This window comes from Balaenoptera ricei, chromosome 20, assembly GCF_028023285.1.
Source record: "Balaenoptera ricei isolate mBalRic1 chromosome 20, mBalRic1.hap2, whole genome shotgun sequence".
Lineage (NCBI taxonomy): Eukaryota > Metazoa > Chordata > Mammalia > Artiodactyla > Balaenopteridae > Balaenoptera > Balaenoptera ricei.
In genome coordinates this window covers 11,560,899-11,584,828 of record NC_082658.1, presented here as the reverse complement: position 1 = coordinate 11,584,828, position 23,930 = coordinate 11,560,899, and the positions used below count along the sequence as shown (strand labels likewise).

The window sequence follows — 23,930 nt, the reverse complement described above, 5'->3', positions numbered from 1 at the left end:
CCAACACTCTCTCCTAAAAGTGCAGCTCTCTTCCATAGAGGTGACACTCACGACTCCCAACCACAGGAGAGACGCAGAACACACAACAAGCTTCCATGGAGTTCTTCCAAACTTTCCGGACCCTGTTTCCATGGAATTCACCTGATAAAGAAGTTAGAATCCAGCTTGTCCAGGACAACCTCACATGCTCCAGCCTGCTCAGTCTGATTCAAATCTTAAGGTGTAATTTTACCTGATAAACTGAAAACAAGGACTGTGTTTACGCTGCCTACTGACAAAGCTGAGGAGTAAACACATACAAACCTGCCTGGAGGGAGCCGGCAGTCAGGAAGGGGCGGCCACAGAAAACAAGAATTTCACACGGGACACATAGAACCCCAATCCTCTCACCCAGGGAACCCCCCTGTGAGCCCCGCGGCACAGTTCTGATTTAGTAGGCGTCTTCATGTGCTGGCAGTGCTGAGGAATGGTTGAGAGGTGGTGGCGGAGGCTGCTGTCCCCTGGGAACCGAGATTCTCTAGTATAAAGGGAAAACAGGGCCAAATGGCTGAAGGGAGTGTTTCCCAGTAAACACACCTGTTTACTCTCACACACAGCAGCTGGGCCCTCATCTGTCCTTGTCTAGTATATAGGATGGCCTCGTGGCAGACCCAGAAAGTTAAATTCATGTAAAAATTAAGTGATTCTTTTAAACTAAAAAGCCAAACACCACTTAAATTCAATCTTCCACCGTATTTATTCTTATTATATTTTTCTTGCTGCCTGATGTGCCCTTTCTGTATTAAGAAGCTATGTCCTTGACCCCCAATCTTTCCTCTACATCCAAAAGTTCACTCTGGGGGTCAATTCATGCCCGTGTGCACAAGGATGGGGGAAATACAGGCGAACCGAGGCCACCCCTGCCCCAGTGAATGAGGAGGGCAGGTGCTGCAGCACCAAATTCCATACCACTTACCATTCAAGTGACAACTTCAAAAGAGCTGACCCTATTTAAAAACATAAGCCCATGATACGCTGAGAGCAGCAGTGCTCGTGAGCTACACAGCGACCTGCGTGGATCATTTTAGAATCAGTCAGTCCCTATTACAGGGGACTGAAGCTGATGTCACTGCAGAACTCTGAAGTCCCGGCACGTCTGGTGGCCCCAAGCCAAGCCCTGATTCTTCCCCAGATACAAGTGAGAGAAGAAATCGGCTGGAAGGAATTTTAAGCAGGATGGGAGACCAAGATGAGCTGTGCAGTGTCACGCTCCTTCCGTGATCAAAAGATACAAACAAACCCCTCCAGCGAGTTACAGACACTTTACTGGAATAACGCAGACGTTCATTTCTCTTCTTTCCTATGTAACCAGTAGGCTTCTCCCTGCAAGGAGACTCCCGAGAGCCGGAGGCTGGCTTAGAAACTCAGTCAACAGTGAATTCAGTGTTTTGCACGCCTGGTCAGTTCAAACTCAGTCACCAGGCTCCCATCGCGGGTGAGGCTGCACTCCAACCCTGGAGAGAACGGGCGCTTCTCAGCTGCAGCTCACCTCCCACCTGCCAATAGCACGGCAAAACCCATGCTTAAAAACAGCCACAAGGAGTCTCTGTAATAAGCCCCAGGTGTTTTAAACGTGGGAAGTTCTTCTTGTTAAAAAATTCGCATTCTCTGACTCAGTTTCCAGGTTGAACTCCTAAATGACTCCTGAGGAGAAGAACACGACATGGAAAAGAGGCAACAGGTTTGGTGTTTTAGGGCAGAAGCTGTGAGCCGAACCATGACTCCTCCATCTGCTGGTCTGCCCGGCAGCATCTCCAGGGATTCCAGGAAGATTAAGATAGGGACAATGTCATTTATGAAGTACCTTCTGTGTCCAGACAGCTTCTTTGTTTGCTATTATTATTCCTACTTCAGGGGAGAGAGCTGAGGTTCAGAAGGTTCTGAAACTACCCAGCCAGTTACGTGGCCAAGCGTGAGAGCGTACCTCTGCAGCCACGTGCCACGACACTCCCACGGGGGCTAAGGCCACCGGACCCAAACTCAAAAATGACGTACCACTGTGCTCCTCTAGACAATTCAATACATTGTCTCAAACTCAAGCAGTGAAAGCAGGAAGAAAAGAGGGAACAAGTAGTAAGATGAAAGCCTATAAAGAGAGACTCCCCCAGCTGTGCGGGGGAGGCCACAGGTGGAGTGGGAGCCACCAGGCAGGGTGAGTGGTCCAGCCATTGGCTCAGGAGAGAACTGACAGAAGTGCCTGCACATCCCTGTCTAACAGGTAAAATAGAGGCAACAGAGAAGTAGCTTAAACAGCAAACAAATGAGAAGTGTGCACATCTCAGGTCCAGGTTTGGTCCAACCTGTGCTCATTAACAAAGGCCAACAGCCTTGCAGGAATACTGTAGCCAAGTCTCTCCATCCTGCCTGGACCACGGCTGGCATGCCAGCCGCCCAAGTCCAGTCTCGGGCTGCAGTCTATGCAGTTGTCTTCCTCAGGATTTAAATCTCCCTGCTTTTTAGGTCTCATATTTAAGGTTGGACTGACTTTGTCCCCCCCACCCCCATCCTCTCCTGTCCCTTCTAACACCTAAGCTCTCCCTACATGCTTTTCTGCACTCATGTCTCCACTTATACTCAAGGAAAAGAAAACACCCAAATACGTTTCTGAACATTAATAGCACCGACATGATTTTAATTCTTATAAGACATTTGTCGATTAAGTACCCTGATAAGTACCAGATATTCCAGCTGCTTTATGAACCGTGAGTCTGTGCCCATTAACTTAGAGGCAGGTGGACACGATGATAACATGGCTGGTCTGAGGACCGTGTGGGGAACAAGCAGAGGCACCAGGCCAAAGCAAGTTTCCTACGGCAGACCAGAGCCTGGCAACGCCAGGTCAGGTGCAGGGAAGGAAGCCCAGACATTCCATTGGCTTCTCCGTGCTCTCACGGTATTGAATCCACCAGAAAAACAGTTCCCAGGGGGTGGGGGTGAGGAGGAGCACTGCTGAGAAACTGAGCCAATTCCTGGTATTCTGGCAGCAAATGAGCGAATTCAGGTTGATTTTCCAATTATCTTTTAAATGTAAATTGTGTTCCTTACAATGTCTGATACACAATCTGTCCTTGGACTCCCAAGCCAGGCAGGAAGCTTGGAAATCACACCATGAGGGTGTTCACTGAGTCATGCTTGCTGACTTTACCTGCTTGTACTCCTGGGCTCTGGTTTAGGTGTCAGGTCAGTGACCTTGGGACGTTACCCTCCATTGAGATTCTTCCAAACCTGCCCTCACGGCTTCAAGAAGCAGATGAACCCCACTGCTAGGAAGGGGACAGCCTCAGCCCGCCTCAATTGCTTCCTCTCTAAAAGATACCTACCTTCCAGTCTACAAATGTTTGCCTATTAAAAACAAGAACACTAAAAAAGCAACTAACTTAAAGCCAACAACCTCTTTCCTTAAGTCGTACATTTTCCCCTCAAAAGAGCAACTGATCCTCTGCCGCTTTACCCCTCACTTCCTTAACATAGTTTATGCCTGTGTTGCCTCCCCTTTCTCAGGGTAGCCCCGTGCCTTCTGGCTGCCACTCCAGTGGCTCTAGAACTGCCCGAGGTGACCGAGGACTTCCTAACTGTCAACTTCAAGGCCTCTCCCAATCCTCAACCCTGAAGGGTCCTCAGAGGGATGTGGGGGTCTGGCTGCCCTCTCCGCTCTGCCCCTCCGATCACTCCCTCCGGCCAACTTCCTTCCTACATTAGGACTCGCAGAACCTGGTGCTGTGTTCTTGGCCCTCCTCTCGGCTTACATGCTCTATGAGTAACCTCAACTGCATCCAAACCATGGTGCTGGACCCCAGTGAAACAACTCCCCTGGGACGAGCTTTCCTCTCATCTCACGCACCTGTTCAAGCCTCACGTGCCGTGCTCAAAACAAAGTGACAACAACCACAGACCCTCCACCAGACAGCAAAGAACCCGCCCGCCCCACCCGACAGAGTCCAGCTCCCGCCCCTTCCTTCCCTCCAGGCCCTCAGATCTCCTCCACCTGGAAAGCCACCTCTCCATTCCAGTCCCATTTGTTTACCTCGGCCTTTCTTTTTGTTTTTGTTTTTTTTTTAGTAGGAGGGGGTTATCAGAAGGCCCTGAAATGCCTTTATGAGTCACATCCACAAATCCTGCTGCCCTCCACTGGGGCGGTGGGTGGGGCTGGGGAGAGGCCAGCTGGGAGCGCCCAGGTGTCCTGAGCTCGCCCACGCCCACCAGAGGGCCACTGCTATGGCCGCCTCCAGGTCTCGCACACCTGGGGAAGCTGCCCTGTCGGGTGTGGGTCTGCGTCTCCGTGTGCCCATTTCCAGCAGCACCCGAGTCACTCTATTACTAATCCACGTACACGTCTCCCGAATCAGCTGTCACACGCCTGGAGGGGAGATCGACCCGTCTCACTGGCTCTGGAGACGGGACCCCAGACCCAGCACCATACCCCTGGAACAAGGTCCTGCGGAACAGCCCACCTTCAAGCTGCACATCCACGGCTCCACCCTCTTCCCACTTCATGGTCACCTGCCCCCCCTCAGTCCTCAGGGCCCCTGCCACACCGGACGCTCTGCCATCGCCCAGACATGGCCCGGCGGTGACTGTCTGCTCAGGCGCCTCTTCCTCCTTCTCACTTGAGCCAGAGTTTACTCGTCACAGGAGGTCAGGACCAATGACCCCCCCAGCAAGATGCTGGTTGCCTCCACGGCGAGCAGAGGAATCTCCTCATCCGCTTCTCCATCCCCAAGAGCAGCATTGATAAAAAGTGTCTCTTTAGCAGACTTCGTCTCACAGATCTTTATAATTTTAGTACTTATAATAAGGCTGACTGAACAGAACGCATATTCAAAAGAAGTTATTTCACAAGTCCATTCAATCTCAGGATAAGCAAACAAGCTGTTCTGATGACCATGGTGACAACAGTTAACACTAGGACGAGGTTTAACGCCCAGTCTCAGTGCCTTAACATGGCCTCTGCATCCAGTTTAAACGCTCAGAATAAAGTGTGTAAAATAAAGAAGTAAAAAAAACAAAGAAGAGGCTGACATCTCGTGGCTTAATTTACACTATTTTAGACGCTGATGGGGTCACTATGCTACCATCTGCATGGGTTTTATACGTGGTCACACTGTGCTGGTATTCAAAACGTGATGTTACTTAAGAGGGACCATCAATTCCATCTCAGCAAAAGTAAAAAGAGAATGAAATTGGTTCATGCAATATGCCGCCTAGTTCAGCACCAATCAAAGGATTGTTTCTTTGTCCATAAGGGTCATGAAAGTGTGCTGTCAAGTATGCAGCTGTATACAATAACAGTCTCTGAAGCAATGTGATTTACTGTTACTGATTTTGCATCCTTAGGCACACAAATCAGATAAGAAGTCAAAGTACCGTTAAAATGCCCAGAAGTTTAAGGAGAAGATACAAATAAGCAAATGAATAGTTAACAGGTAATTGTTTTATAAAAAGTGATATAATCAGTTGCTCTGCACGTATGATTTCAAACAGGGATTAAAACTAATTTGGAACACAGTGATGATGGTATCAAAGCAGCAGAGGACAAACGACTTTGCTTCCATTGGCCGACGATCATGAGGAGGACTGGGAGGGAGGGAGGCCGGCCGGCGGGGGCAGAACACTATTTTATAAGCATCATTTCACCCAAAGTTGATTTCCCGTAACTATATTAATAACTTGGTGGCTGTAAGAGTCCCATTGTGAGCTGAACTGCATAAAATCTTTATTCTCTTCTGAACACTCCTGTTATGTTAAAAGAACATTCTGTTCACACTTGCTCCCCTCGAGTCTTCCACACACATTACATACTGATTCGTTCAAACTCTCACAAAAGACTCTTGGACTCACTGAACTGCCTAGTGAGATCCGTTTGAGATAATACATTCCACGTACTCTTGTTAGGTAAACACTGGAGGAGTAGGGAGAATGTGAGCCAACAGCAAATTACTAGAAGATAAATAAGCCCAAACGTGAACAGTAATTAAAAGGCAACCTGCCCTTCAAAAAAAAAATTCACTTAATACTTTTTCTCAGGGAAATAAGATGATTTTCAAAAGGCGCTATGTGCCTAAAATTTGGTCAAATTGGTCAATATTTAGACAGTAACTCTGTAAACATTATATTTCTTAGCTTTTTACCATTATTGATTACATTGAGCCTTGGGACAACACTTTAACACTGACATCTGATATTTAAAAGAAATAAAAGGAGACATGATTTTAAAATCCTGGTATCTTGCAAAGGGTGGTCTGTCTAGTCCGTTTCATGTATGTGACTTTCTAAGATGTTAGGTGTCCAGAAGGCTGTTCACAGTCCCGAGTTAGTGGAACACATCATCATCGTGTGTGAGCCTTCTCTTTTGTTTTGCCGTTTTCTTCCCTACATCCCCAACCTGTCTCAATACCCCATAGGCACTCACATCTATTTAATGTATGCCCTTCCGTATTTCAAGTGTATGTGCAAACTTATTTATACTATATTTTTTGCGTTTAATTTACAAAAAAGTATTATTTTTTCACCCAATATTATGCATTTTAAAACATTTAAATCAACTTTAATAAGGTACAATTTGCATACAATAAAATGCATCCATTTCAGATTATAATTTGAAGTATTTGACAAATGTGTTTTGTCTGTGCAACCAACCACCACAATTCCCACACAGGACATTTCCACCCCCCAGAAGCGCTGTCCATCTTATCCCTGTATCTGGCTCCAGCAAGCCCAGATCTGCTTTCTCTCGTTGTAGTTCACTCTGAGAACTTCACAAAATGATAAACTATGTACTCTTTTGTGCTTATCTTCTTTCAAGCAGTGACTCATTCATGTTATAGCGATAGCTTGTTCCTTTTTATTGGTAAGCAGTAACAGACTAAATGTATGTCCCAAAATTTGGTCCATTCACCCATGGATGAACATCTCTCTGGATTGTTTCCAGGTTTTGGACACCATGAACACAGCTATGACCATTCATTGCACATTTCAGTGTGGACACATGTTTTCATTCCTCCTGGGTAAATACATAGGAGCAGAATAGGTGAGTTGTATGCTATGTGTATATTTAAAGTTATTAAAAATGGCTAAACTGTTTTCTAAAGTGGCTGTACTATTTTCATCCCCACAGCAATGTATGAGCGTTCCAGTTACTCCACATTCTGGCCAACACACGAGCGCCTTTCATGGGTCTGTCGGTTCTTCCTCTCTCTTTTTGTCAAGCATCTATTCCAATCATTTGGCCATTTATTTAAAATTTGGGTTGTCTTCTTATGATTGAGTTTTTACAGTTCTTTATATATTCTAGATACAGTTCTTTATATATTCTCAGATACATGTATTGTAAATCTTTTCAACTAGTTTGTGGCTTGTCTCTTTATTTTTTATTTTTTTAAATTTATTTTATTTTTGGCTGTGTTGGGTCTTCATTGCTGCGTGCTGGCTTTCTCTAGTTGCGGCAAGTGGGGGCTACTCTTTGTTGCGATGTGCGGGTTCTCATTGCGGTGGCTTCTCTTGTTGCAGAGCACAGGCTCTAGACACATGGGCTTCAGTTGTTGCAGCACGCGGGCTCAGTAGTTGTGGCGCACGGTCTTAGTTGCTCTGCGGTATGTGGGATCTTCCCAGACCAGGGCCCGAACCCGTGTCCCCTGCATTGGCAGGCAGACTCCCAACCACTGCACCACCAGGGAAGCCCGGCTTGTCTTTTTATTTTCTTAACGGTGTCTATCAAAGAACAGATGTTTTTATTTTGATGAACCTCAATATATCAATTTTTAATGATTTGTGCTATTTGTGTTACATGTAAGAAGTCATGAACACTTTCTTCTATGTTTTCATCTATAAGTTTTATAGTTTTGTCTTTTATATATAGATCAGAAATTAATTTTTCTGCTTAGTGTAAAATAAGGGCTGGGGTTTTGATTTTATTTTTTTTCCCGAATGGATAGCCAGTTGTTCCAGCACCATTTGTTGAAAAGACAGTCCCTTCTCCACTGAATTATCTGGTACCTCTGTCCAAAATCAATTAATCATATATGTGGGGGTCTAATTCTGCACTCCATCATCTGTTCCATTAATCTACATGGCTATCCTTATATCAATACCACAGTCTTGATTACTGTAGCTTTACATTAAACCTTTTTTTTTTCCCAAAATTTTAATAGCCACTTCAAGTTCCCGTTCCATGAGTTGTTTGTTCACACACATTTCTTTCTTTTTTTTTTTTTTAACATCTTTATTGGAGGATAATTGCTTTACATTGTTGTGTTAGCTGCTGCTGTATAACAAAATGAATCAGCTATATGTATACATTAAATCTTGAACCACACGCCTGTTTTTCAAAGTTGTTTTGGCTAGACTCTTTTCATTTCTATATAAACTTTAAAATCAACATCAATTTCCAAAAAAAAAAAAAAGGTGTAATTTTGACTGGGATATTGCGCTGCAGCTATAGATCAACCTGGGTAGAATAAAAGTTTTAAAATATTGAGTCTTCTACTCCATAAGCACAGTATAATTCTCCACTTATTTAGGTCTTTCTCTCTGCAATGTTTTATAGTTTTGTGTTTTTTCTTAATGACTTATTTATTTATTTATTTACGGCTGTGTTGGGTCTTCGTTTCTGTGTGAGGGCTTTCTCTAGTTGCGGCAAGTGGGGGCCACTCTTCATCGCGGTGCGCGGGCCTTTCACTAACGCGGCCTCTCTTGTTGCAGAGCACAGGCTCCAGGCGCGCAGGCTCAGTAATTGTGGCTCACTGGCCTAGTTGCTCCGTGGCATGTGGGATCTTCCCAGACCAGGGCTCGAACCCGTGTCCCCTGCATTGGCAGGCAGATTCTCAACCACTGCGCCACCAGGGAAGCCCTGTTTTATAGTTTTTGTGCACAGATCTTGCATATATTTTGTTACATTCACTCCCAAGTATTCCAGAATTTTGATGCCATAGCTAATAGTATGTTTTTTAAAAATTTTCAATTTCCAACTATTAGTTTTTACTTTATAGAAATGCAGCTGATTTGGGGGTATTGATCTTATATCTTGGAACCTTGCTAAAATGCATTATTAGTTCCAGTGACCTTTTTGTAGACTTCTCATGATTTTCTACGTAGATAATCATGTTGTCTGTGAAGAGATTTTTACTTCTTTGCCAGTCTGCATGCCATTTTATTCTTTTCTAGCTTATTGCACTGACTATGACTTCCAGTACAATGTTGAAAGGAATGGTGAGAGTGAACATCTTTGCCTTGTTTCCAGTCTTCTGGGGAAAGTGTTTAGTCTTTCACCATTTCAACTGCAAGGTTAGCTGTAAGTTTTTCTTAGATGCCTTTTATGAGCTTGAGAATGTTCTCTTCTATTTGCAGTTTGCTGAATCAGTTTGTCATAAAACCGTGCTGAATTTTGTCAAATTCTTTTTATTTATCTATTAAAATAATCATATAGGTTTTCCCCTTTATTCTGCTAATGTAATGAATTACATTGATTGATTTTCACGTTAAGCCTTGCATTCCTGAGATAAGCCTTATTTGATCATAATACTCTATCTTCTCTCTATATTGTTGGGCTTCATTTGCTAATATTTTGTTAAGAATTTTTATACCTGTTGGGACTTCCCTGGTGGTCCAGTGGTTAAGACTTTGTGCTTCCACTGCAGGCAGAGCAGGTTTGACCCCTGGTCGGGGAGCTAACATCCTGCATGTCATGCGGCACGGCCAAAAAATTTTCAAAAATTGTTTTAAACAAATAAAATAAAGAAAAACAAAGAATTTTTATACCTGTGTTCATGAGAGATCTTGACCTGTAGCTTTTTCCCCCACCCCCCCTTGCAGAGTCTTTGTCTGACTTTGATTTTTAAGATAAAGTCAGCCTCTTAGAATGGGATGGGAAATGTTCCCCCTTCCTCTATTTTCTGAAAGAGCTTGTATAAGGATTGGTATTATTTCTTTCTTAAATGTTTGCTAGAATTCATTAGCAAAGATATCTGGGCTTGGAGTTTTCTTTGTGAGGCTTTTAACTAGGGAATTCAGTTTCTTTATGAGATATAAACTATCCATATTTTCTTTTTCTTTTTGTGTCAGGTTTAGTATTCTGTGTCTTTCACGAAATTCATCCAGTTCACCTAAGACATAGAATTTATTGGCACCAAGTCCTTCATACTTAAAAGGATTCCCTTACTATCCTTTTAATGTCTGTTGGATCTGTGGTGATGCTCCCTCATTTCTGAAATAGGGGATTTATATCTTCTTTCTGTTTTTCTTGACCATTCTAGCTAGAGGTTAAAAATTTTATTGAACTTTTCAAAAACTATTATCTATTTTCATGGGTTTTGTATATTTCTCTGGTGCATTTTCTATTTCGCTTATTTTTGCTGTTTTCTTATTCCTTTCTTCTACATACTTAGGGTTTGATGTGCTTCTCTTTTTCTGGTCTTAACAGAGAAAGCTTAGACCATAAATTTTAGACTTTTCTAATTAAAATCTATAAACACCATTACAATTTTGAGATTATTTTTGGTACGTGTAAGCCGAGTTCAGTAATTTTACCTCTTGCAAACATGATATTTTACTCATGATCCCCTAGTGATAAACCCTGAGTCAGTTATTTCACAAACAGTGCAATGAGAAAGGTTATAGCATACACCTTGATGTGGGCTTTTCTAAGCATTTCTATGTACACTAAGAAAGAAAAAGTGCTGCCAACTAAACAGGCACATTATTTATCAAAAGATGGTACTGGATCTCAGGTATGTTCAGATGTGAAAATGTACATCCTAGAATCAATGAAATATGAAAGATGATCCATAATGCACACAGATAATTACAAATATTGTATCTTGTCTTACTGATAGCCAGAACTTCTAACACTGAAGTAGCGCCAGAGAGAACCCTTGCTTTATTCCCAATGTCAAAGGGAGGGCATCTCAAGTTTCTCCACTAAGCATATTTGCTGAAAAGCCCTGTACAGCCTTTACCAAGTTAAGTAAATGCCCATGACTCCACTTAAATATGCTGGATTAAACATGCACATGGATCTCAACTCTCTCCAAAGGGGAAGAAAAAGAGTAAGACATGGACAAAGAGTACCAGGGAGAAAATACAGCAAATGGGAGAAGCCAATCATCACACAGACAGTCTCAAGTGTCAGCGCTGGTGTCAGGACAGGGTTTGAATCCTGGCTCTACCAGTCACGACCATGCAGCCTCAATCCCCTCCTCCTGAAAGCAGGGCTGAAGGCAGGCCATGCCACACAGGCTTCCTGCAGGGGCTGAATGGGTTAATTCATGTAATGGCACAGCATAATGCTCAACAAGATCGAGCTACTTTTATTACCATAATTTAAAATTTCAATGAATTAAGAGTTGGGCAAGTTGTAGTGACTAAGCAGAGAGAGAATGGAAGCCTTAAACCTCAAAGGGGAAAAGCCAAAAAGAAGTAAGTACCCTCATAATGCAGAATCTCGGAAAGAATGAAAACTGAGGTACCGGACTCACTTGAAGGAGGAGCTAAGGATGAGAGTGCTGGTCCAGAATTTATATAAAGAGCAGTAGAGCCCTAGGGCTGCTCCTCCTTCCTGGGAGAATTCTGGAGAAACTACCCAGAGGTGCTCTGGATGTGGAGACACTATGAACAGCTCAGGGCTGCCTTCATCTTCAGGACTGCCTTTCTTCATATTCCTTTTTGTTTACTGCATTTTCCCCTGGGCTCCTTAAGGTGAACATTTGATTTTTCTTTTATTTTTTAATCTTCGTTCTCTGCTTTAGCTACATCCCACAGACATGAAAAGCTGTGCTCTCACTGTTATTCAGCTCTGAGTATTTCATAATTTTTAAAAAGTATTTCCTCTTTAAGGACTTTATTTTTTAAGAGTAAGATTTTTAGTTTTTAGACATTTTAAAAGCTATCCTTTCATTATTGAGCTCTAACTCTATTGTATGGTGGTCTGAGAATAGAGTTTATATGGTATCAATTCTTTGGGATTATTAAAGCTTCCTTTGGAACCTGGTACACAGTTTTTTTTTTTTGTTTGTTTGTTTGTTTGCTGTGAATGGTCCACCTATGCTCAAAAGTAATGTGTATTCTGTGCTTGTTAGGTACATGGTCCTATATGCCTACATTAGACCTAGCTAATTAGTCCTGCTATTAAAATCTAAACTATTTTTCTTACTTTTTATGTACTTGGTCTCAGTACCTATGTTCCTGGTGTATCCGTTTCTACCCAGAGTCCTTTTGGTTCCCATCTTACATATTTCAAGGCCATATTGTTTGATGCCCAGAGAGCCATGGTCAGTGTATCTTCTTGATCGTCTGCTCTTTTTACCACAATAAAAGTTTTCTTTGTCCTTTCAACATTTTTTATCTCAGATTTTTCTTTGATGCATATTAAAATTGTCACTCCAGCTTTCTTTTGGTTTCCATATTTCTCCTCTTTCATCCTTTGATTTTCAACCTTTCAAATACTTTGTTTTAAACATGTATCCTGTGATACTTGCTATATCATGATGATTTTTATCCAACATGAGAATCACTGCCCTTTGAGAGGTGAATTCAACTCACTAACAATTAGATAATCGCTTACATTTCAAAACTTATTTCAGCCATCTATTTCACATTTTCTATTTACCATGCTTTTCTTTTTTCTTTTTCTACCTTCTTTTGGAGAGAAGAAATCCGCTCTGCTCCTGTGAACATAATATATTCTATTTTCATTCTTTTGGTGGTTACCTCTAACATAGTGAGGCCTAAACCTAGACTTATTTTTCATGATCAATATCTCAGATATTCAAACTTTAATTCTATCTTTCTGGTCTCTCATTCTTTCCATCTCTACCTCTTTGGTGGGAAGTAATCAACCCAGCCTTCCAGCTCTCTAATTTGCCCTTTGGTTATACCCATAATGCTGCCTTTCAACCCACCTCCTAAATTCTTTACTTTGTCAATTGTATTTTTCATGATCCATACCTCCAACTAATCTTTCTTATTTCTTCTTCCTATTTCCAATATTCTCTCTTATCACTTTGGGTATGTTTATCCTCACTCTGAATTATTTTTCTGTGGTGTAGTGCTTCTGATTTTTACACGTGTAGCTTTTTCTACAAAGGAGAGGTGGTACACCTTGTTTCTTTCCTTCTTTCCCTCCTTCCTTCCTTCCTTCTAAGCCCCAGATACAGCAAGGCAAGCTGCACTGTCCAGGGCAATGATGGAAAGAGTAATGTGCACACCAGAGGGCCCACCCTCGGCCTTCCCTCAGCTGCACCTTCTGGTCCTCTCCTGTTCCACTCCCCACCACAACAGTCTCAGCCATCCCCAAGGGTTCCACACCGTTTCTGACTCGTTGAGTGGACTCACTGTAGGACCCATCAATCTTACTCCCCTGTGGCAGCCCGAGGACTGGGCTCAGGGGAGGGAGTCAGCGCCTGTGCCATTCTGTCTGGTTTAGTTCATTTCTTAGCAGCATAAATCAGGTTTCTGCATGTCAACTTTTTTTTAAAGGAGCTCTATTACAATACATTATGATATTCATCTTAATTGAGTGTATGTCAGAGATAGGAACACTGAGAGTACATCGTCTAGCTTGGGGAGAAAAAATAGTTTCCTCAGAGTGGGCACATGACAAATTACATAACCTGAAAGACTGGAAATTACCCTGAAACTGTCCTGGGGTTTATGGAGCAGGACCAGATTACAGTTATGGCCACATGTGAGGGCCTCCAGATTAGAAAACTGTTTAAATAAATCCCAAATTAAGTTTACTACCACCAAGGTTTACGACGCAAAGTGTGACATTACTACAAAGTAAACTGGTAAGACAATTTCATTCACTAATGTGTCTAGATCGCCTGCCTTCAAACATAAGATACTTCATTTTAGTTCAGTTTTTACAAGAAACTGAAAAAGATCACAAAACAGAAAGCACTGATTAAATGGGGAGGCAGAAAGCTTGCTCTCTAGCAGAGAAGCTGTATTTTAGAAAACTGTACAGAGAATAAATGGTTAACCCCAGTATCAAACACCAGCAAGAATTTATGTTTCCAAAAGTAATTCTGACCGATTCTTGGTTAAGTCTTCAAGACAAAACACAAAGCAAATGCCACAAGTGTCACAAAATGCAAAGCAAGTGTCTGCAGTGAGACAAGCAGGACACAGTGTGGGGCCCAGCTGGATGGACGATGCAGGGTCTCAGTGCAGCTGCAGGGCAGGGTGTCTGTGCAGCTGCCTCTCTCTCTGGGCAAAGATGAAGACAAGGCTTTCCGTGCTGGCAAATTTTCAGTAATACTATGCCATTAACATTTAAACTCCTTGAGATTACTCAATTTAATTGTAAGGAAGGAAACATGCTTCTTGACCTCTATTCAATCCAAAATGATGTCTGCCATTTTCATTAACAGACAATACAACTGCATGACACACAATGCGATGGGCATCAATCTATTTTACAGCAAGTCCCACAGCAAATTAAGTACCACTGAGTTATAATTTCAGTAGCACACAAATATATCCATAATAAATTTAAGATGGTATCCTGCCACTCAATCTAGTAAGTAGAAAACAGCCTAAGGAAAAAATACTTTGGATTCTTATCCTATATTGATGTATATGGTGAGTAAGGAAATCACTTACAGGGAGAGTAATGTAATTGCTCACTTCAGAATTACTAAAATTATCAGTTTCTGAAAATAAGATTGAGGCAAAAATGAAACAAAAATCAGAGAATGATGTCTTCCAACAACTACTTCATGACCAAATAAGATTTATAAGCATACTCGCCATCAAATATACGTACACATATTTTGTACATATAAAGTAAGGCTGTATTCTGTTTACAAGGTATATAACTTTCTTTAGCAACTGTGCCTTACATGAGTGCAGTTTTGTTAAAACCATCCTCTTAGTTATACAGGAACCTTCCCGAGCAAAGGTTTTTCCTAGGTTATTTATTGTTCGGGTTCACTGACCAACAGGTAAGTGCAGCAGTCATTTGCAGGTAAAAGCCTGGCTGCATTCTCGGAAGTAGGGGATGGCAAACTATGGTTCCCAGGCCAAATGTGGCCCATTGCCTGCTTTTGTAAATAAAGTTTTATTGGAACACGGTCATGCTCATTTATTTACATACTTTCTATGGCTCTTTCATGCTATGACAACAGAGCTGAGACCCTCGGGCTCACAAAGCCTAAGCTATTTACTATCTGGCCCTTCACAGAAAAATCCCATGGACCCCTATTCTAGAGCTACTCTGAGCTTACCTGAATCATAAAACCTAAAGCCCTATACTTGGTTAAATAACATAGAACATCAGTACAGTGAAATATTATGCAATCACTACAAATAACATTTATTGAGTTTCTAATGGTCAAGGATAAATAAGTTTGTTATGCTAAGGTTTAAGTATATGAAATTATAAATTTAGTCTAATTACATCAATGCAAACATGTACAGACACAGAAAAAAAGACTGACTTTTTAACCAAACAGTTAACACTAATTGTGGTAATGATGGTAAAATCTTGGACAACTTTTTCCTTCTTTTTACTTTTTAGTAAATTTTCTACAAAGAATGTATATCCCACTTTTCATTGGAAAATATTAAACTGACTTTTAAATTAAAAAAAAAAAAACTTAACCCTAAAAATATACGTATTAATACTATCTGGCAAACTGTCTCCTTTCTTCATGTAAAAAAGGGCTGGTGTCTTTTTTTTTTTTTTTAACTCAGCTGTTACAAAGAAGTACAGAATTCCCTTGACAATTCTTCCCATGAATATGGTTTACTGCCATTCACAGGCTAAGGACACTCAGTGAAATGTTATGTTCTATCTAATTTCAATCCCTCAGTATGCAGAAAGTGGTTAATTGTAAAAGACCCACCCACCTGGGACTCTGCTTAATCATTCCAGGCAGTGCTTATCTGACGACCATCATCCACAATCGTTATGTACTGACCTCAAAGTCCATTCTCTGATAACTGTATTAGTTTGATTCTTCACTGTGCTTCCTACTAAATGCTTACTTTAAAAAAATTAATTATATATTAACTCCAAAAAGGATTTCGGGTAGGTACCAAGACAATGCATCACATCATGGTGGAGTGAAAGCCTACTGCCTGACCCCTGACCCGAGGGCAGGGACCCACAGCTGCCAGTGAAGGGACGCCACGTCCTTCTGATCCCTGGTGGAGGACGACAGGGCCGGAGACACAGGGGAGAAACAGATAAACTCACTGCGCTGGCAGCAGAGTGTGGAGTGGCGAGGGCAGGAGGCCCCGTCTGTGCTCTTCCTGCTTCTTCCCTCGTCAGTCCACCCCTCCACTCACAGCCCCCTCAGATGCAGCACCAGCCCGGGGTTCCGGAGCAGAGCTGGTGTGCACCGTCAGTTCCGGAGTCGGGGTGCACAGGTGCAGTAAGGGCAGGAAATCCACAGGGAGGGGCAGGAAAATGAGTGGGAATGAGGCCTGTTGCACCGCAGATTCTGGGGCGTGTCTGTGGGCCCTCCCGCCGAGGGGTCTACGGCCGTTTCCACCTTCCTGCTTTAGTTTGGATCCTGATCTCACTGCTGTGATAAAGGCCTCATTTGACCAAGGTCTCCCCATCCTTACATGGATTATCTTCCTTAAACACTATTCTTAAGTCATTTCCCCATATAAACACCTCCCCCCACCAGTCCTAGGAGGAGCCAAGGTCCTTGGCCCAACATCAAGGCAGCCCACCCTTTGATGCTGGCCCATACTCCGACCTCACCTCACCCCTCTGGACGATGTCCTTTCTCGACTGACCCACTCTCGCTCCTCAGGGACGGTTTCTTGCGGTGGGGGCCACCTGCCTGTGGTGCTCTCTGCTCCCCTTCAAATCCCACCGTCTGCCCAGACCCCGACTCAACTTTCCTCTCCTCCGAGAAGCCCTCCCTGATCCCCTTGGCCCTTAGGGATTTCTCTGTCCTCTGGAAACACAAATAGCCCTTGGTGCCACCGATCCATTTAGTCCTTGCTCATGCATTGCCTTTAATGTTCAGATTTCCTTGCCTGGCATGAAGCACCCATTTAGATAATGAATTTTCAGGTCACATCTTGTCTCCTCAACGAGACTGTAAATTTTTCAGGACAATATGCTTCTTTGTATCGCCTATAGTGCTTACCCATGGGTTTTAAGTACACAGTTGGTATTTAGTAAATTATTTCTTGGATGATGAATAAAATGAACGACTTCCTGAGTCATCTGAATCAGAGATCTTCCTGAGGTCACATTAAATGGCACCATAAACCTTTTCTAACAGCAATCACAGAGTACGGAGAGCTAAATAGAAAAACTCACTTACAAATCAAAGAACGAAAAGACCTCCAGTCAAGGGCAGCGCAGCCACGAAGAAAGGAGTGACGCTCAGAGGCGGTGTGGGCGTGGGTACCGCGCAGCCTCAGCCTCGCCCCGAGGTCGCGTCCCTACTCTCCTCCCTTCCCATCAGCCCTAGCCTCTCAGATCCTTCGAGCTTTCTCCAGTTCTGAAGACTGTGTCCGCATCACCTTCAGGCATTTCCAGCTCTGCCACGTTCCCCTTCTCTCTCCACAGGGGAGCTTCCATCTCCCCCGTGTCTCCTGCTTTTCTTCTGTTCTCTGTCTCTCTCCTCCTGCTGCCTTCCCCAGCGCCTAGCTCCTCGCTGTAATCTCCCAACGTGCTAAGTCAGACTGCAGCCACCCCTCCCGCTAGGAAACCCATCCACTGTGTCCTTTGTTTCAAACACCCTAGTCCTCTCACCTGTATCTCTATGTGGTTCTTTTCAACATCCCCAGGTCATAGTCTCACTCTGTTACCAGCATCTTCCTCCCTTCACCTCCCGTCACGTGCACTGTGCTTGATGACAACAGTCCTGCCTCGCACGATGACTAGCTCAGCTCTCTCCCTTGGAGTCTGCTTTTGCCACGTGTGCTCTGCTTTGTGGGGTGCAGTGTGGAATGGCCCCGGTCAGGCCCTGTCTGAGTTGGCTGAGTCGGGGTGTGAGCTCGGCAGTTGGGGGACACCTCCTCCGCTAGCTCCTTAGGGATCAGGCACGTTAGAAGAGGCCTCTCCCTGGGGGGATCCACAGCCAGGATTTGGGAGGGCTGGGGTGGGAGGTGGATGCCCTCATCCAGGTGCTGTGGGTCAACCTGATGCTGCTACAGAGGTAAAGCTGCAAGTCCAAGTTCTCATCCAACCAGCAGCTCAAGGCAACCACAGGACCCCCCGCCCAGGCTATAGTCACCTGAGGGGCCTCCCGAGGGATTGAGCACTGTGTCCTTGCCCCCAGGGTCCTTGCTTGTCTCCCCACTTTCTCCCGGGCTGAGGGGAAGGAAGCAGGACCCTGTGCCTCTGCGCTGTTAGGACATCCCGGCAGGAAACGGAGGAAGGCACCTCCACAGAGTCCAGTGAACCCACACGGCTGCACCGTCCCACCTGTGCCTCACCGAGAGCTACTTACCTCCATGTATACGGGTTCCAGCAAAATATAAAATGGAAAAGTAGATATTAAAAGAGAGCAAGACGGTCTAGGGGAGAAAACTGGATTTGGAGGCAAGAAGCACACACATTCCATTGTGAGTCCTGCCAATGATGGAGGGTCTTAAATGCAGTCCCTACTGTCTTGGAATATTCCACACATTTCCTCAGTCATATTCGCAAGAGCTCTCAACTTCTCAAAAGAGTGGCGGTAGGAAAAAAAATCATTATTATTTTTTTTTACTGCTGAGAATAAATTGAAAGATTCTACTTCAACTCAAGCAAAGAATTCTATAACTAATGAAGGCTTTTCTTTTTTCATAAGAAAATCCACTTTCCAGCATGACCCACGTTGGTACTATCTGAGGGCACAGCCACAGTTAGTGATGAAATGGAGAGGGTGCTCCTGGAAACCACGCACGCACCTGACCCGGGGGAGAGCGCATCCTGAACCCCGAGAGGAAAACCCCAGCATCCACCTGGGGTCCTGAGCTCACGCCTGTAACTTGGTCCAAAAGACCCAGGTAGATTCCTTGGGTCCCCACAGCAAACCCCAGGGGGGTCGCTGGGAGTCGAGGTGGGTGCCACTTACCAGCGCAGGGCGATTTTGATGGGGGTGGTGAGGCACGACGTGAATAGGTCGGCTGGAAGGTCGGGGATCATGGGCAGGAGCTCGTTGGCCTCACAGGCTGCCAGCTGAATGCAGTTCTTCATGGATGGGGGCAAAGGCATCTGGGCCAGTGGGTGGTTTGGGTTAATAGCAGCGACCTGCAGGGGGACAGGAAGGAAGAGAGCAGCTTAATTGTCATGCACAACTGGAGACTGAGCGGAAATGTGACACGAAGGAAAGGACCCATCAACCGAGGCTTAAAGCTCAGGGGGTCCTGGCCAAGTCCTCCGGAGAGGCCCAGCTGCCAGATCCTCTTCTGGAGACAACCACAAGCTCCAGCCCCAAATCACTTGTTACTTAAGGACTCCTGGGTTATAAACACCAGGGGGCGGGGCTCCATGAAGACCAGGTGCTGGGGTTTCAGGTGATGATGGCATTGAGGAGGGCAGATGGGGCAGGAAGGGATAATTTTAATCACTGATGGCTGCTCGTTTGTTTCCCAACTTGAAAAGAATGTTTATGTGTCTCGGGTTTTGCTCCTTACTAATAATCCCCTATGTCTGCATGATTGTGTCTCTTCCACACTGGCTATTTCGTTTGCTTTTTACAACATCCCCATGAGGTAAGTCTTCTTTCCAATTTTAAAAATCTTCTACAATGAGGAAACAGAGACCCCAAGAAATGACGTGAACTGCCGGTCACCGGGCGAGTCCTAGTCATGAGTACGGGAAGCTGGTCCTGACCTGAGGGCCGTTTTCCACTCCCTCATCCCATCTGGACCCTCCTGAATCTATACCACACACCTGTGACACTACCATGAGTGCTCTGCAGGGTCTTTTCCAAACAGCGGTCTCGGGTGAACTTTGTAAGTTAAATACACACAAAGCTGTGTTCACTCATATAGACCTAACATTGATTACGACATGTAAAGTGTTGTCACTATTAAGGCTGATAAAACCTTCTCAAATGGAAGGCAGTAAAAGCTGTAATTCTATTAATAACCTCTTCAGATTATTAATAGAAGGAATAGTAAACCCAGAATACAAATCAAATTCTAGTATACTTAATACTAAATAAAAATAAAAACTGCAATTTCTAGAGGAAGGGGTTTTTTATTGTGGCAAAATATACGTAATATAAAAGTTACCATCTTACCCATTTTATTTGTATGGTCAGTGGCGTTAGGTACACTCACATTGTACAACCATCAGCAGAGTGGTTTTTTTAAAGCACAGAGAAAAGGGAAGGCAGAATCACTTTTAATCCTTTCCTTGGCTCCAGCTCTACAATCTAAAATAGCACCAGTGAAGCAACCTGCTCCACACAGGAAATTAGTTTCCAGGTCTGCTGTGACAACACGCTAGGAAAGATGACGGGTCTGGGTGCCGTGTGGGTCTGCGGCTTATCAGACCTGAGTCACGCGGAAAGACGCAGAGGCTGCAGATGTGTCAGAGCCAGGGGAGGCTGCCGGAAGTGGTCTCGACTCGCGTGCTCTGTGGAAGTGCGTCCTCCCCAGCCCAGGAGGGAGGATGACATGGGCAATGGGTCAGGCTCCGGGAGGGGAACAGAGTGCACAGTCTTCAACGGTGAAAGGGGCATTGGAGAGGTGGCCTGGGACTGAAGCCAATGCACATGCTTCTTGCAAGCCTTACCACAACTGCGCACAGACGTGATGATTACAGGAAACAATTTAGGAAGAAACAGTCATTTATGTAAAACCTAGATTCAATATTCTTAAATGTTGGTGTGGGTTACTAGTTTTAACCTGTCTATAATCTGCTTCCACAGTAAATTTACTTTCTGAGAACTGAAGAGCAGGTTCTCTGGCTACAGCCCCCCAATGCTGCAGCCCTTCCATCTTTGCTGTTGCCTGTCACTGAGCTTCTACAGCCTCAGGCTCTCAGAAGTGAAGCAGTGTGTCACACCAAGGCCACCTTTCTCCCAAGTCGGCCTTAGACACAGGCCCCCACGGGGAGGCGGGGGTGGGGCGGGTTCCCACACCCTGGCAGCCACGTCGGGTGCTTGGTGGGTTAAGGGCACTTCTGCTGATGTCAGGACGTCTGTGCCCTGTCCTCTGCGGAGGCAGCGCTCCCGCAGCCCCGACATAGCCGGGCGGTGCTGTCAGGTAGCGATCCGCTCAGTGCCTCTGTGTTAGGTCTGCCTCAGGCTGCACCTCGTGGTCCACGAGCATTTGGCCCAGAGCCTTGCAAAGTACCTGAGGCAGAGGAGGCACAAGGAGACAGGGAGACGATGCAGGAACATCTTCATCCCAAGTAAGTCCACTAGAAACTAAATTTCCCAGTTCACAGTGATCATTGATAGAAACCTCTATTTCTTAAACAAGCCCCTTGCAGTATGCTGATGTATAAACTGGCAGAAAGCATTAAATGTGGCTGCAGATAATCTGAAGTGTGGTAACACACAATAATAGTCCCCTCAGACTCATATGGGACCTGTCGTCACCACTGGGCACACGAGAGCTCTGCACTGGGGTTAATTAGAATCAGTAACATTTTTTAAAAATGACATTCAAGACAAACAATTCCACCAACGATTCATTTCTCAAGCTGCTAACCCAGGAATACAAAAAAACAAAACAAAACAAAACCAACAGATGAGCTACTTCCAATATACTGTTTTGGTTTTGTATTTATCTAAGATACTGACCTTTTAATTGAAATTAGTCTTTGGAAACAGCTTGCATGTAAACATAACTACTAGTGATTCAGAGGACTTTTCAAAGGCACCCAGGCTGAGAAGAGAACAGGTCCAGCTGAGAGCCACCACTCACCCTGACGGGCACACCCCAGATGCACTTTTACCCAAAGGGGCTTCTCCTGGAGAACCTAGAGGCTCAAACACCAGGAAAACTTTAATCATTAAAAGCTCACTAGAGCCTTCTGGAGGATTTGGGAAGGATCCAGAAAAATCTTCAGATGCGATACACAGCAACCAGATCCAAGAAAGACATCTGCTACCTCTTCCACACGTGTGGATAATGTGACACTCATGCACTCAGAGCTCACAGGAAGGCTGGCCAAGCAGCTCACACAGGCCCGGAACCACTCGCTCCAGAAGCACGGCTGGAGGTGAGTGGGGGTTGCAGGGGGAGCACCTACACCTCTCATTTTCTAAATGAAACTCTGCCATTGTGCTGCTTCTGTTCTCCATATACATATACAAGACTTCTTGATAAAGAGATGAAGGCACTGATAATTTCAGAGGAGTCTTTACCAAGCGACTTTCTGAAAATACCATCTACTTGGTAATAATTCCAGTTCTAGCTTAAAGCAATTTTTATTCTCAATTTAATAACACCTACTTACAGTGGACATTTTTGCAAAGTTCAGAGAGAGACTGAGATCTGTAAAGGAATCAGGTATTGCTTACCCAGCTCATTTCAAAGTTGTTAATGGAGCATCTATCATGCGACAGATACTGTACTAAAAATAGCAGATACAAAGTGGAAGTAGTAATTTTTTAATATATAATTTATATAATTCTATATATATCAAATATTAAATAGTAATTTAAAAAGAAGTGGTACCTATTGCTGAGAACTATGAAATCTAGGCCAAGAGAGCAGAAGGAGTCGTCTTTGTTGGAGGAATACTTGTAATCATACCGAGAAACCCCCCCAATATTCCCCCTAGAGGGTGGCTAAAGAGCATGATTATCCTGAGTCTGCCTAAATGGACCGTCCACTATTTATTTTAAAGCCATTTAGTTGTTAGCAATCATTTTCTAAAATGCTCTAGAATCATTCTATAACTCAGTAAAGATGCTTAATTAGAAATTATAACCAAATTTCTCCACTATTACTCTTAGATAACTAAAAAAAAGGAGATACTAAAAAATTCTACAATCCTTTACATCAAGAAGAGAATTTCCATTGGGGGCTACTGTGAGTAATGCTGCTGTGAACATCTGTGTACAGGTTTTTGTGTGGACACATGTTTTCAAGTCTCCTGGGTATAAACATAGGAGTGGAACTGCTGGGTTGTCTGCAGCTCCAGGTTTAACATTTGAGGAACTGCCAGACTGTTTTCCAAGGCGGCTGCACCATTTTACCTTCCCACTAGCACTGTCTGAGGGTTCAAATTCCTCCACATCCTGGCCAGGACGTGTAATTATCTATCTTTTTTATTCTACCCATCCTAGTGGATGTGAAGTGCACCTTAGTGTAGTTTTGATTTGTTTCCTTAGTGACTGATGATGTCCTTTTCTTACCTTATTGTGCTGGCTAGAATTTCTGGTACTACATTGAGTAAGAATGGTGAGAATGGACAGCCTTGCCTTGTTCCCGACCTTACGGGGAAAACATGGTCTCTTACCATTAAGGATGATGACAGCTGTAGGTTTACAGATGTTCTTTATCAAGCTGAAGAAGCTCCCCTCTAGCCCTCATTTGCTAAGAGTTGGTTTGTTAGGTTTTTTTTTAATCATGAAAGGGTGTTGGATTTTGTCAAAAGCTTTTTTTGTGTCAACTGATATGATCATATGATTGTTCTTCTTTAGTCTGTTGGTATGATGGATTACATTAATTGAGTTTTTTGAATATTAAGCCAGACTTGCATACCTGGAATAAATCTCACTCAGTCATAGAACATAATTCTTTTTATGGATTGCTAGAACTGATTTGCTATTATTTTGTTGAGAACTTTTGTATCTAAGTTTATGAGAGATAGAGGTCTGCAGCTTTTTTTCTCTTCTTCTGTAATGTGTATCCATTTTGGCATCAGGGTAATAATGACCTCATAAAATGAATTGGGAAGTGTTTCCTCCCTGTTCTATTTTCTGGAAGAGACTGTAAAACTGGTGTTAATTCTTTAAATATTTGGTAGAATT

At 43.8% G+C, this 23,930-nt stretch overlaps 1 protein-coding gene across 5 annotated transcripts in view; it reads right to left on the bottom strand.

Moving 5' to 3' along the window:
• The window catches only part of RPTOR (regulatory associated protein of MTOR complex 1), a 344,195-nt gene that overhangs the window by 140,800 nt on the left and 179,465 nt on the right, over positions 1-23,930 (bottom strand). For all 5 annotated transcript variants that reach the window (XM_059906939.1, XM_059906941.1, XM_059906940.1 and 2 more), the window contains exon 6: positions 19,065-19,240. In XM_059906939.1, coding sequence (XP_059762922.1) covers positions 19,065-19,240 — 176 coding nt within the window. The remainder of the gene's footprint in view (positions 1-19,064; positions 19,241-23,930) is intronic.